At 45.0% G+C, this 15459-nt stretch overlaps 1 protein-coding gene across 2 annotated transcripts in view; it reads right to left on the reverse strand.

Moving 5' to 3' along the window:
- Positions 1-15459, reverse strand: part of MAP2K6 (mitogen-activated protein kinase kinase 6) — a 102160-nt gene that overhangs the window by 22019 nt on the left and 64682 nt on the right. For both annotated transcript variants that reach the window (XM_061144990.1, XM_061144991.1), the window contains exons 2-4: positions 12272-12338; positions 1850-1898; positions 737-850 (exon numbers count right to left, since the gene is read on the reverse strand). In XM_061144990.1, coding sequence (XP_061000973.1) covers positions 737-850; positions 1850-1898; positions 12272-12338 — 230 coding nt within the window. The remainder of the gene's footprint in view (positions 1-736; positions 851-1849; positions 1899-12271; positions 12339-15459) is intronic.

A 15459-nucleotide genomic window follows, 5' to 3' on the forward strand; every position in this document is an offset into this window, starting at 1 on the left:
CCTCTGTTTCCACAAATGGAGGCAATTTTGTCTCTCAGTTTGGGTTTCCTGATTTTCAGGGACATTCTTTAAAAGCAACAGAATAAAGTTTAAAAAGAGACTCGTGAGACACAAAACCAAAGGCCATGTGTAAGCCTCTGCACTTGGATTCCGATTTGAAAAACCAACGGGAGATAAAACAGCAAGGACAGCTTTGGAACAATCAAGGTAACGTTCACTGGGACCTGGTAGTAGATGGCAGTGAGGAAGTACTGTGACTCTTTCACGTGTGATGATGTGGTTGGGGGTGGTGGTGGTTCAGTCACTCAGTCATGTCCCACTCTTGTGACCCCATGGACTGTAGCCCACCACGCTCCTCTGTCCATGGAATTCTCCAGGCAAGAATACTGGCGTCAGTAGCCATTTCGTTCTCTAGGGGATTTTCCCAGCCCAGGGATCGAACCCACATCTCCTGCATCGCAGGCACAAGCCACCAGGAACGCACGATGTGGTGGTTGCATAAAACAATTAAGAAGAGGGGGTAGGATTCAGCGGTTCAAAAAAGCCCAGTTGCTGCAACTCATACCAAGGAGGTATTTTTGACATATTTGGAGGGAAGTATTGTTCACCACAAATAGGCTTTTCTGTCTCACCCCGTGGAGGATTGTCTTACTTCTATGAAAGGAGCCCATTTGCAGCTGAGAAGGACAAATATATGCACCAGGACCGGAAAACGTCTGGGGAACGTGAACGCTACCTTCACCGCCATGATCTGCTCGCTGGGCACGTGCCGCATCTTCTCCACCACCCCGTACGCCCCCCGGCCCAGCTCCACGATGGGCTCCAGGTCATCCGCCTTCACCTCAAAGTTCTGCAGGAGAAAAAAGCAAGGGTGTAATAGGCAGCTCAGTTCAGTTCAGTTGCTCAGTCGTGTCCGACTCTTTGCGACCCCATGGACCGCAGCACACCAGGCCTCCCTGTCCATCACCAACTCCCGGAGTCCACCCAAACTCATGTACATTGACTTGGTAATGCCATCCAACCATCTCATCCTCTGTCATCCCCTTCTCCTCCTGCCCTCAGTCTTTCCCAGCATCAGGGTCTTTTCCAATGAGTCAGCTCTTCGCATCAGGTAGTCAAAATATTGGAATTTCAGCTTCAGCATCAGTCCTTCTGATGAATATTCAGGACTGATCTCCTTTATGATGGACTGGCTGGATCTCCTTGCAGTCCAGGGAATGCTCAAGAGTCTTTTCCAACACCACAGTTCGAAAGCATCGATTCTTTGGCGCTCAGCAATAGGAAAAAAGGAAACAAACCAGACACAGGCTACCCTGTCCTCCCTCTGGTTTCTCCGAGCAGTCCAAGGGTCCTTTCTGGTCCAGAACCTTCTGGCCTAGAAGCTTTGCCAAGCCACCACTGAGAGCAAGAAGTACCCGGGAGATGGGCAGATGCCCACCGCGGGCCCCCCCATTCACCCCGGGCAAGACCGAGGTCCAGTTCCAGCTCAGGCTCCGAACGGCGCAGGGAGCCAGCGCTGACCCCGCATGGCAGGTCTTCATCCGCCCCTCGATGGCCCCGCAGGTCCACTTGCTGACTCCTGGCGACTAGCTCTAGGCCTGGACTTCACAGAGCACAGCCCAAAACGAACCATCTCTTCGCCCCAGAGATCCCCCATCACAACCACAACTGATCCCAATTTGACATTTAAAATAGCAACTGCTCCACAGACCACTTCTGTTTACATTCAAACATTATTGATCCACCCCCTGACAACATGTTATAGAAAATACATTTTTCCCCACTGGCTGGTCACAAAGCATACATACAAAGGGTCAAGACGTTAACCGGCAGACACGATTTTTCTCACCTGATTTCCAATAGAAATGCAAGCTTTGGAGTCTAAATCTCGAGGTGGCCTGCAAAAGAGAAAGGGAAAACATGAGATATTCAATTGACCGTAACCTTCCCAAATCCTGAGACTGCAGAGAGTTCTCCTTAAAAATAAGGTGAAAGCTCATGAGTAAAATAAAGTAGCATAAACAGGTGAATAGTGTGGGATTTGGAACAAAACACATGTTCTTAGAAACCAGTCTCTGAACTTCCATTTCTTCTTTCTTACGAAGATATTAGTACACTTCCTCCTGTGTTAAAGGAGGTGTTCTAAGCAAAATGCTTACTAGCAGAATGCCTGGCATACATTCAAAAATAAATATGCATATATATAAACTATACTATATGTAACAACATACATATATTATATAAAATAATTATATATAATATAACTACTTACACAGGGGCTTACAGGAATAGCCTAATTATTCACATAACAATACACACACACACACACCCCTATAGGCTTCCTAGGTGGCACTAACAGTAAAGAATCTGCCCACAATTTCAGAGACCTGGGTTCAATCCCCGGGTCAGGAAGATCTCCTGGAGGAGAGCATGGCAACCCACTCCAGTATTCTTGCCTGGAGAATCCCATGGACAGAGGAATCTGGTGGGTTACCGTGTATAATTCTACCCCTCCTACTGAAACTAGCTAAATAAAACAATAACCAAAATGTAGGAACATGAACACAGATAATACATCAACCTAAGGTTTTAATGGCCATCTTTTTGAAATGTATAGAAAATACAAACTAAGGTTTTTCTAAATTAATTTAAAACCTGGACTGAGAGGCAGGGATAAAGAGGAACACACACACATACATACATACACACACATATACATATATACACAAACATACATATACATACATATACACCACACACACACCATACACATACACACACACATATACATACATATACACCACACACACAGACACACACATATACACATGAGTGCATGCGCACACATACATACACACCACATACACCACACACATACACACACGTGCACACATACATATACATACATATACACCACACACACACCATACACATACACACACACATATACATACATATACACCACACACACACACACATATACACCACACACATACACACACACATACATATACATACATATACACCACACACACATACATATATACCACACACGCGCACACATGCATATACAGACATACATATACACACATACATACATATACACCACACACACACAACTACACCACACACACATACACCACACATACACACACATACACGTACATATACACCACACACACACACACACACACACAACTACACCACACACACACATACACACACACGCACACACTGCACACAGAGGTGACGTTTTTATAAATCCTGTGTTTCTAAGCAGGGAATTTTTCTTCAGAAACACCTTCCAGAGGAATTAAACTTTCTGAAAAATCTGATTTCTAACTCTTAAAACCTCCGAAGCTCTTTTTGTTTAGTTGTCATAATTTGCTTGTACTAATCGCAATGGAACCTTGAAATAAAGGCAAATATTATTTGAAATATGTGACTAATATAAACAGTGAAAAATCCTTTGCAATTGTTCAGACCCTTCCTTTTGTAAAGGATGAAGCAACAGGAAAGGTCACTAGTTAATCATTCGGGGCTACCTCCGAGGGCATGCCACCCAGCGAGGCTGCTGGATGAGACCTCCTCCCGCTCTGATATGCTAGCATTCATACAAGGGCTCTGCAAATCAGTCAGTGCGTGCGTGCTAAGTTGCTTCAGCAGGGTCCGACTCTTTGACATCCCGTGGACCATAGCCCGCAAGGCTTCTCTGTCCATGGGATTCTCCGGGCAAGAACACTGAAGTGAGTTGCCATGCCCTCCTCCAGGGGATCTTCCCGACCCTGGGATCAAACTCATGTCTCCTGCGGCTCCTGCTTTGCAGGATTCTTAATCGCTGAGCTACCAGGGAAGCCCATAAACAAATTACAGTCTGCAACCCAGCTATGGGTGAATTTTACACATTTAAAGGGTTGTAAAAAACAAACAAGAATCTTCAGCAGAGGCCATTGTGGCCTGGTAGCCCCACATGTTTACTATCTGGTCTTTGGCACAAAAAGTTTGCTGATTCCAGTTTTATTCTAACCTTGCATTATAACTCTACCTAATAGGAGGGTTTCGTGCCATTTTCCAGAATGAGAAAAACGAAACCCAGAAAAACTCAGCGATATGCTGAACACACAGTCCTCAACAGGGCTGAAAATAAAACTCATGTCATCCGAGTCTCAGCCTTGACCTAAGGAGAAGAGGGTATAGACCCTGAAAACTGGGTTAAGCGCTTTCCTTGCATTTCCTGTCATTGAACACACACACACATACATATACACCACACACACACACAGAGACACACACGTGCACACACGCACACACACACACCCAGCAGTCATTGCTCCCACATTCCAGATGAAAACCTGTTCGACTTAGACTTAAGCTATCTTGCTCCCGAGTGGTGAAGCTATGATTCATTCTCCATCCGACTGAATCCAAAGAACCTGCCCACCCAGACCCCCTCTAGTGTAACGGATCACCAACACCACCACGGGGGCTTCGGGCCCGGCAAGGCGGCCAGAAGCAACAAGTGATGGCCTGAGGTGGACAGCTTGTCTTGGGTTAGCTGACACTGTAACCAGTCCAGGGCACACTCGTCTGTCCGGGGCACCAAGGTTTAAACTGTGGCTGGACCTTCTGTGTTACCTATTCAATATTTCAGTCCTCCGGGGAAAGAAGCGAACTTATTACAAAACTCCTAACCCTGTAAGGCCAAAGGTATTTCAAAGGCCACCTGCTATGATTGTTTTATATAAACCGCCAGCTTTGGTTTATGAAAATAATTGTTTATACTTCTACATGAGTAACGAGTTTACTGGTTACTATTACAGTTATTATTTGCCTGGGCTTCCCCAGCGTCTCAGCAGTAAAGAATCCTCCTGCAATGCAGGAGACTTGGGTTCGATTCCTGGTTGGGGAAGATCCCCCTTCAGGAAAGCATGGCAACCCACCCCAGTATTCTTGACTGGAGAATTCCATGGACAGAGGAGCCTGGAGGGCTACAGTCCCTGGGGTCACAAAGAGTTGGACACGACTCAAGTGACTGAGCATGCATGCATTATTTGCCTATAAATAACAATATTTACTTATTATCTAATGATAATATAAAGCACCTATGTGGGCCAGAGACCACGCAAGACCTTTTAAATCCAAAGTCTTTTTTAATTTTCACAGCTCTCAGAGCTATTAGCTTTACTTTTTCAAATATTTATTTAACTGTGCTGGGCCTTAGCTGCGGCATGTGGGCTCTTTAGCTATGACGTGTGGGGTCTAGCTTCCTGACCAGGGATTGAACCTGGGCCTCCTGCACTGGCAACACGGAGTTTTAACCACTGGACCACCAAGGAAGTCCAAGTATTAGCCCTATTTTAATGTGAAAAATTGACACTGACACAGACTAAAAATTCAAAGTCACTTAGTGAGATGGTGACTTTGGAACACAGAGCCACGCCATGAAGTCTTCTCAACTACAAAGTAAGAGATCCCGACTCTCATGGACTATTTGGCTCTGGTCGCCAGCAGTCTAACATGTGGCTAAGAGCACATACTTGAGGGTCAGAGAGCCCTCAGTCCGTATGCCAGCTCTCCCACTTATTAAGTGAAATAATAATAACAACAACACGGAGAGCCACATCGTTGAGAAATTACCCTGGAACAAGCCCTGGGCTGGACACTTAATATGGACCATGACATCCAATCCCCATAGCAACCACATGTTTGTTCCTGTTTTTCACAGGGGGAAACTAAGGCTTAGGAGACTTGGGTAACTTGCCTCGGATATTCAACCGAGGAAGCTCAGCTCCCAAGTGTGAACCTACGTATTCCAGCACCACAGTCTGGGCTCTCTGAGGTCAGCGGCTCTGAGAAGGACACCTGAGCCCGGGACAGGTCTGCCGTCTCACTTATAAAGCGAGCAGAGTCTCTCGTGAGGATTAACTGAAAGAATGCTGGCCAGCGCAGAATCAAGTTAGAACCAGGAGCAGTTGCTGCCCAGCCAGCGGGGGAACAGCCCAGAGACCCGAGTCACAGACGCTGATTCAGGGACTCCGTGAGGAGGCCACACGCATGGCCCGAAGAAGGACGGGGCTCTGTCCCGGTCTATTCGTGTGCAGTCCAGCAGGAGGTGGCCGGGTATAAATGGCAAAAATCACCAAGCCAGCCTCAAAAAACTGCCAAGGAAAACTCAAAATGCGGAAACCACTTCTTGAGGAGCACAGATCTCAGCCTCAATGTTGACATAACAACAACAACAGTATATCATAAGCCTCTCCTGAGCTAACGTGAGACCGTTGATATCACAGAGCAACCCCGGCTCGACATGATGAAACGGAAGAGTGTAGTCAGGGTTTGTCCCACCACGCGAGGGTCAGACAGCAGAGAACCTACCTTTACTTTTGCATGGCTTTTTATTCATTTTTTTATACCAAGCGAGGGTTTATGTTAGTTTTCAGAAATTTACTAAAAACACAGACTATTAATATATACTAGAAGAAGGGAAAGACTAGCAGATTGTTAAGGCAAGATGAAAATAAGATAACTGGAAGGCTGATATGAGAATACATCCCAAAGGAAATAGTAAAGATAAGAGCAGAAATCAATAAAATTGAAAGCAGGAAAATAAAACAAAGTTGGCTCTTTTAAAATCAATAAAATGGATAAATCTCTAGCAAGACTAACACAGATAAAAAGGAAGAAGACATGGATTATCAGTATCAGTAAAAAAGAAGAGGATGTCACAGTGGATCTGTCGTCATTAAGAAAATAACAAGGAAATACCATGAGCAACTTTACTTTCATAAATTCAACAACTTAGAAGAAATGGGCCAATTCCTTGAAAATCACAAACTACCAAAACTTAGCCACAATGAGATAGATCATCTGAATTATCCAATAATTATTAAACCAATTGAATGTGTCATTAAAAACCTCTGGAAGAAGAAATATACAAGCCCATTTTGTCTCACGGGAGAAATTTCAGCAATTTTTTTTTTCTTAATTGCATATATGAAACCATTATTTTGTAACCTGAAACTAAAATAATATTATATGTAAATTATAGCTCAACATTGTTTTTTAAAGAATTACCACCTATCTTATACAATGTCTACCAGAAAACAGAAGAAGGTATTCTAACCAACACATTTTATAAGGTCAGTATTATCTTAAATACCAAAACCAGAACATAATAGCACATACACATATATATACAAACACAAAGCCTCTATAGATCAACATCTCTTATCAACTTCAGGCACAAAAATCTTCAATATCTGCAGAAATTAAATCTAGCAGTGTGTAAAAATATAGTATACCAAAACCAAGTGGGATAATTTGACGTATGCAAGGCTAGTTCAATATTTTAAAAATCAAGCAATGCTGGGACTTCCTTGGTGGTCCAGCGGTTAGGAATCCGCCCTGCAGGGCAGGGGATGTGGGTTCGATCCCTGGTGGGAGAACCAAGACCCCACTCGCCATGAAGCGACTAAGCCCAAGGGCCACAGCTACTGAGCCTGCGTTCCACAACGGGGAGATCCCACACAAGGCGATGAAGAGCCAAGAGCTACAGCTAACGCTCCACGCCGCCGAACAAATATGCAAACACTTTTAAGCAATCAATGAAAGTAATACATATTGACAGGACAAAGAAGAAAACTCCCAAGATCTCATCAACTGATGCACAAAAAAATCACTCAACAAAATCCAACACACATTCATGATGCAAACTGAATTCTGGCTGAAGACACTTCAACCAGAGAGGAACTTCTTCAACCTCAAAACAATGTCTGTGAGGACTTCACATCACGCTTAATGGTGGAAGAGTAAATGCTTTCTCTCTAAGATGGAAAACAAAGCAAGATTAAATGCTTTCTCTCTAAGATGGAAAACAACGCAAGTCACCTGCCCTCAGCAATCTTATTTGATGTAGTACTGAACATTCTTGCCACTCAGATAAGATAAGAAAATAAAGGTTGAAAACAAACAGAAGAGAAAGAAATAAAATGGTCTTTTTACAGAAAGTATGACTGTCTCTACACAGAAACCTGTAAGAAATCTATCACAAAAGTTCCTGGAACTAATAACTGAGTTTAGTAAGGTCACAGGGTACGCAATCAACTCAAAAATCAACTGCAGTAACCTCCTCAGTGGTCCAGTGGCTAAGACTCCACATTCCCAATGCAGGGGGCCTGGGTTTGATCCCTGGTCAGGGAACTAGATCCCACATGACACAACAAACACCCAGCACAACAAATTAATAAAAATATTTTAAAAATAAATTACATTTCTAAATTTCTAAAGTGGAAATCAAAATTGAAAAATGGAATACAATTTTTATTGCTTTAAAAAAAAAAGAAACACTTAGGTATAAATCCTAATAAAACTGAATGCAGAGAATCTATATGATGAAAACTATAAAATACTGATGGAAGAAATCAAAGGGAATCTAAATACTTGAAGAAATCTACCACGTTCAAGGATTGGAAGACAGTGAAATAAAGATGCCAATTCTCCCTCAATCGGTATCTTGGTTCAACACAATTCTTACCAAAAATCTCAGTGAGTTTATTTGTAGATATAGATAAGCTTATTCTAAAAGTAACAGGAAATAATGAAAGCCCTAGAATAACCAAAGTAGTTTTCAAAAAGAAAACAAAGTGAGAAGAATCACTTTTCCCAATATTAAGGTTTAATCTATAGCTGCAGTAATCAAGACAGAGTGATACAGGCAGAGGAGCGGTCAGTCAGTCAGTTCAGTCGTGTCTGATTCTTTGTGACCCCGTGGACCGCAGCACACCAGGCCTCCCTGAACATCACCAACTCCCGGAGCTTCCTCAAACTCATGTCCACTGAGTTGGTGATGCCATCCAACCACCTCATCCTCTGTCATCCCCATCTCCTCCTCCCTTCAAACTTTCCCAGCATCAGGGTCTTTCCAAATGAGTCAGTTTTTCACATCAGGTGGCCAAAGTACTGGAGTTTCAGCTTCAGCATCAGTCCTTCCAATGAATATTCAGGACTGATTTCCTTTAGGATGGACTGGTTCGATCTCCTTGCTGTCCAAGGCACTCTCAAGAGTATTCTCCAACACCACAGTTTAAAAGCATCAATTCTTCCCCATTCAGCTGTCTTCACAGTCCAACTCTCACATCCATACATGACCACTGGAAAAACCATAGCCTTGACTAGATGGACCTTTGTTGGCAAAGTAATGTCTCTGCTTTTCAATATGCTGTCTAGGTTGGTCATAACTTTCCTTCCAAAGAGCAAGCATCTTTTAATTTCATGGCTGCAATCACCATCTGCAGTGATTTTGGAGCCGCGAAAAATAAAGTCAGTCACTGTTTCCACTGTTTCCCCATCTATTTCCCATGAAGTGATGGGACCGGATGCCATGATCTTAGTTTTTTGAATGTTGAACTTTAAGCCAACTTTTTTCACTCTCCTCTTTCTCTTTCATCAAGAGGCTCTTTAGTTCCTCTTCACTTCCTGCCATAAGGGTGGTGTCATCTGCTTATCTGAGGTTATTGATATTTCTCCCGGCAATCTTGATTCCAGCTTGTGCTTCCTCCAGCCCAGCGTTTCTCATGATGTACTCTGCATATCAGTTAAATAAGCAGGGTGACGATATACAGCCTTGACGTACTTACTCCTTTCCCTATTTGGAACCAGTCTGTTGTTCCATGTTTGGTTCTCACTGGAGGAGCAGACCCAGAGATCACTGGAGCAGAACAGAAAACCCAGAAACGGATCCACACAAATATGCCCAGTTAACATCTTAAAAATGAGCAAAAACAACTCAGTGGAGCAGGGATAGTCTTTTCGGCAACTGGTGTTGGAGCAACTTTAGCCAGTGAAATCCACTGGCTAAAAAATAGAGCCTAACTGAAACCCCATGCCTTGTACAAAAATTAAACTCCAAATCTATCACAGACTTAAATCTAATATGTAAATCTATAAACTTCTAGAAAAGAACAGAGGAGAAAATCTTTAGGACACAAGCATAGGGAAAGGGTTCTTAGACCCGTGACCAAAAACATAACTCGTAAGGGGAAAAACTGATGATAGACTGGCCGTCATCAATAGAGAGAGGTGGAAAGAAGCATTATGACTGGGAGACAGTGTTCTTGAGACACATACCTGAGAAACTTTTTGCATCGAGGATACAGGAAGCACCCTCAAAACTCAAGATTAAAAATAAATCTGATTGGATAATAGACAAATAAGTGCATAGACATTTCACTGAAGAAGACACATGGATGGGAAATAAACACCAAAAGTATTCAGTATCAATAGCCATTAGAGAAATGAAAATTAACACTGCAATGATACATCACATCTACCAGAATGGTTAAAATGAAAACAGTTCTGAGGAGAAAGTGGGCCATTCATATTTTTTGGTAAGAATGTAATTTGGTACAAGCACTCTGGAAAATAACTTGGCAATTCTCTCAAAACTAAAAATGGACTTACCATACGACCCATAATTGCACTGTTGGACATACATCCCAGACAAATGAAGACTTATTTTTATGCACGAACTTACACGGGAATGTTCACAGCACAATTATTTATAACAGCCCCAAACCAGAAACTATTTGTATCTCCTTCAAAGGCTTTCAGAGGCTGAAGGCTTTAACACACTGGTGTATCCGCCCCACGGAATGGCATTCAGCAATAACAAAGAATAATCTGTGGGTACATGCAGCAACTCGAATAAACCTCAAGGGAATGATGCTGAAAGAAAAAGGCTGGTCTCAGAAAGGATACGCATGATTCCATCTGCACAATAATCAGTAAGTAACAGGATGGAGATGCAGAAGAGATGACAGGAAATTCCTACATACAGACGAGTCCCGTCCCGAGAACACGTTCGTCAGCCCCACAGAGTCAGCCTGGGCACCCGCCACACTGCAGGGCTCAGTCGCCCAGTCGTGTCCGACTTTGCAACCCCATGGTCTATGGCCCACCAAGCCCCTCTGTCCATGGGATTACAGGCATGAATACTGGATCCAGTTGCCATTTCTCCTCCAGGGGATCTTCACAACCCTGGGACTGAATCTGCATCTCCTGCGTCTCCTGCTTTGGCAGATGGATTCTTTACCCCTGTGTCACCTGGGAAGCAGGTCTGGAATGCTTTTCACTTGTTGCAACTAAGACCCAACTTAGCCAAATCAATAAATTTTTTTTTTTTTTTAATTTAAGTTTCCATTGGAATGGCTATTATGCTACCTCTGCTATAATTTTTTTCTTGGAATTTCCTTTCCTCCCCTGTAGATGCTTTGATATGGTCCTGCCCCCAGCTGGGCTTCCCGTGTCTCAGCTGGTAAAGAATCTGCCTGCAATGTGGGATACCTGGGTTTGCCATCTGGGTTGGGAAGATATTCTGGAGAAGGGAATAGCTACCCACTCCATTATTCTGGCCTGGAAGATTCCATGGACTGTATAGTCCAAGGGGTCGCGAAGAGCCAGACACAACTGAGTGTCTTTCACTTGACCTTGCCCCCAGCTAGGCAATACCCTCCCCCCAACGCACAGAGGCAAAGACACAAGGGCGGCTCCGGGAGTAGGAGTCCCGCTTCACCAGGGCTTGGGGTGTCTCAGGGCCTTGAACCTATGGCTTAGTTCATCAGGTGTGGTCCTGTATCTCCCGTCTGCCTTCTGCTCACACGGAATAAGATCTAAGTCAGGATGCTGCGTCCTCACCAAGTACCACCTTCCTGCCCCAACCCAAAGATTACAGTGGTGGCTCCGTCAGGGAGTTATTCAGATAAAATGGAAAAGGAAGAAGTCACCATCCAGTGACCTTTCTGAATTTATTTAAGACCCCATCTGCCAGGGCTTCCCTGGTGGCCCAGTGCTAAAGAACCTGCCTGCCAATCATCCCTGGATAGGGAAGATCCCCTGGAGGATGAAATGGCTACCTGCTCCAGTATCCTTGCCTGGGAAATCCCATGGACAGAGGAGCCTGGTGGGCTGCAGTCCTTGGGGTCACAAAGAGTCAGACACGACTTAGCGACTGAACAAGAAGCCATCTGCCAAACACGGCTGTCAAATTTTTAGCCAACTAAGCTCAAAGGTACCCATTCCATGTAGACTGACCACTAAGATTGTTTCAGGTCTCAGAACTGTAAAAGTCCTTGGCCTCCCCGCGTCCAAGGGCTCTCCTTTCTAACAACGGCCTGCCCAGTCAAAGCAGTACTCACCAGTCTGAAAAGGAACTCCATTCCCTGGAAACCTGTAAAGCGCAAGCATTTGGATTAAGACGGCGGTCTTGCCAACTTACGTGGAACTGGTCTGAGGTTGTTCAAACGCTTCTTTGGGAATTTTAAGGCCAGGGTTTCGCTTCTTGCCTACAGGGAAAGATGGAAGGATAACGTTAAGGTCTAAAAAATCACAGCGTGAGAGCAGGCACAGAGATGGCAGCGAAGAAATGATGGGACTGGGAGACCGAGTCTCATCCCTGCATTTTGAGCCCAGCTTCCCACCAGGAAGGCGGTGAGTGACGAGGCGTAGTTGCCAGGTGGGGCAGAACTTCCGAGTGCAGACAGAGGTCGTGGGTGAGGGCTTCCCGGAGTCCATGAGAGGTCCCCGAAGGATGCCAACTCCCTTGACCCAGGGAGACCCGCCTGTCCCTCTTTGCTGGGAGTTCAGCAGCCCAGCCTCCTTTAATCCCCTCTTGTACACGACAATGGTAGGTGGTGTTGGCCACAGGTTTCCCTTTATTATGTCCATCAGGGATTCCGTGCTGGCTCAGTGGTAAGGAATCCGCCTGCCAGTGCAGGAGATGCAGGTTCAATCCCTGGGTCAGGAAGATCCCCTGGAGGAGGAAACGGCAACCCACTCCAGTATTCATGCCTGGAGAACCCCATGGACGGAGGAGTCTGGCGGGCTACAGTCCAGAGGGTCACACGAGTCAGACACGACTGAGTGACTAACAAGCAATGACGACAGATCTCAGTCAAGTGCAGTCCCGCCTCTCTCAGCACACCGCACCGTCTAAACGGGTCTGTGATGAGCTGACGGAGTAAAGGCGGCAGGGAGAACCAAAACCCCCCTCCCCACTGCTCCGCCCTGCCCATTCTCAGCCACCTGCCATCCTTTACAACGCCTGGAGAAGGGGAGAGCATTATTTATTTACTTTTGCGCTGTTCCAAACAGGATTAAGATAACAGAAGGGCTCATGCAAGGAGGCTGTCCCTTCTCTGCGAGCCAGATGGAAACGTAATCGATGTATTCATTGTCCCTAGGCTGAAACCACAAGAGAGCTTGGCTCCAACATTTTTGTTGATGAGTTTACAAGAACAGACTGAGAAATGCCAGCTCGAGATGTGATCAAGCCAGTCGTCCCAAAGGAAATCCACCCTGAAGCTTCACTGGAAGGACTGATGCTGAAGCTAAAGCTCCAACACATTGGCCACCTGATGCAAACAACTGGCTCCCTGGAAAAGACCCCGACGCTGGGAAAGATTGAGGACAGGAGAAAGTGGGCGACAGAGCACAAGATGGTTGGATGGCATCATCGACCCGATGCACATGAGTGTGAACAAACTCTGGGAGACAGTGAAGGACAAGGAAGCCTGGCATTTTGCAGACCATGGAGTCAAAAAGAGTCGGACACGACTGAGTGAACAACAAGTGATCAGACTGACTCGTCTTGTAAGGACCCAGGGTTTTCCCCACCTCGGAGTGCCTGTCTCTTCATGCCTGGAGGAAAGCCCAAAGCAGAGCTGACGGAACACGCACAGGTTTGCTTTCTCTCCCTTCCTCTCTGTTTGTAGGGACACTACAGGGCCAACAAAAGCCATGACTAAGGCCCTGCAGAGAGGCGCTGAGGCTGCGCAGAAAGTGAGAATCAAACCTGATTTCCTCCTTGCAGGAAAACCATCCGCAGACTTCAAGGACTGCTCACCATTAGACTGCCTCCGCAATGGCCTGGTCAGAATGAGAATCCAGGTCCCCAGACACCCATGTGACAGCTTTTCCTCCATTCCCCAGTGGATGAAGTGTAGCGGGGACCAGAGAGAATGAAGAGGGGAGGTATGGGATTCTGGGTCTGTAAAGACCAGCTTATACCTGGCTTCTCCACTTGCAAAGAGACTCCAGGGTCACTTTTCATCTGACCCTTATTATGTGTGTATGACCCATATTATGTGTGTGTGTGACCCATATTATTATGTGTGTGTGACCCATATTAACTATAATATGGTGTGTTAATAGTAACATCAATACCTACCTTACCAGACTGATGCCAGAACCATGGGATAACACGAGAAAGAGCAATGAAATGATAATAATTATAATCTCTTCAAGAAACAATCTGCACAGTCTCGTTAAAGAAAAGGAGTCATTGCAGGAACAGAACTGGCTGTATTAGGGAACCCAAAGCCGGTGCTCTGTGACAACCTAGAGGGGTGGAATGGGGAGGGAGGCGGGAGGGGGGCTCAAGAAGGAGGGGACATATGTATACCTGTGGCTGATTCATGATGACGTATGGCAGAGACCAACACTATATTGTAAAGCAATTATCCTCTAATTAAAAGTAAAGATTTTAGAAAAGAATTGATTGTGTTATCTCATAGCCCCATATAACGAGAACTTTCTTTCTGTGCCTTCAAAATCCAAAACCCAGATTAATTCTGCCAAAGTGTATAAAGCCAGCAAGCAACAAGCTTGACGGCAGCCAACACAGAGAAAGCCTTTCTTATTGGAACACAGCTGCTTTACGACGCTGTGTCCCTTTCTGCTGTCGAGCAGGGAATCAGCTGTATGTTTACACATATCCTCTCTTTTCTGGATTTTCTCCCCAGTTAGGTCACTGCGGAGCAGCAGGTAGAGGTCCCTGTGCTATAGCGTAGGTTCTCACCAGTTATCTGTTGTATACACAGAATCAGCAGCCTATATGTCAGTCCCCATCTCCCAATTCACCCACCCCTGCCCGCACATGTCTGTGTCTCCATCTCTTCTTTGCAAACAAGACCATCTCTACCATTTTTTTCCAGATTCCACATACACACGTTAATATACAAGATTTGCCAGAGAAAGCCACTCAGAGCCACCTTCATTGCAACAGGTCGTCTCAATTCTCTCATTTAGATTTCCCTACGCGTTTTTTAAGAATTCAGACCTCACCATTTGCTTTCGTATTCCTGGAGCTCCTATGGCCATTGAGTACACGTCACTGAGTTAGTTCCTGACAATACACAGAGCTGCACTGTGTGCCAGAAGGATGCTAAACGCTGGATCTGATTGTGAGGATCCAAACAGATAAATGGCCTGATTCCAACAATTCCCATCCATGGGCTGCAGTTAAATACACGGCGAAGGCTATTTTACTCGAGATACTCTAGGGAGGAGTGAACAAATGTGACTTGTCTGGATCACCACATACAGATTCCAATACAGGTGACCGATCCCAACTGATACAGCCCTGTAGTTCTCCCAGATAAAACAAAACAAAATGAAACTAAAGTA

This window comes from Dama dama, chromosome 5, assembly GCF_033118175.1.
Source record: "Dama dama isolate Ldn47 chromosome 5, ASM3311817v1, whole genome shotgun sequence".
NCBI lineage: Eukaryota > Metazoa > Chordata > Mammalia > Artiodactyla > Cervidae > Dama > Dama dama.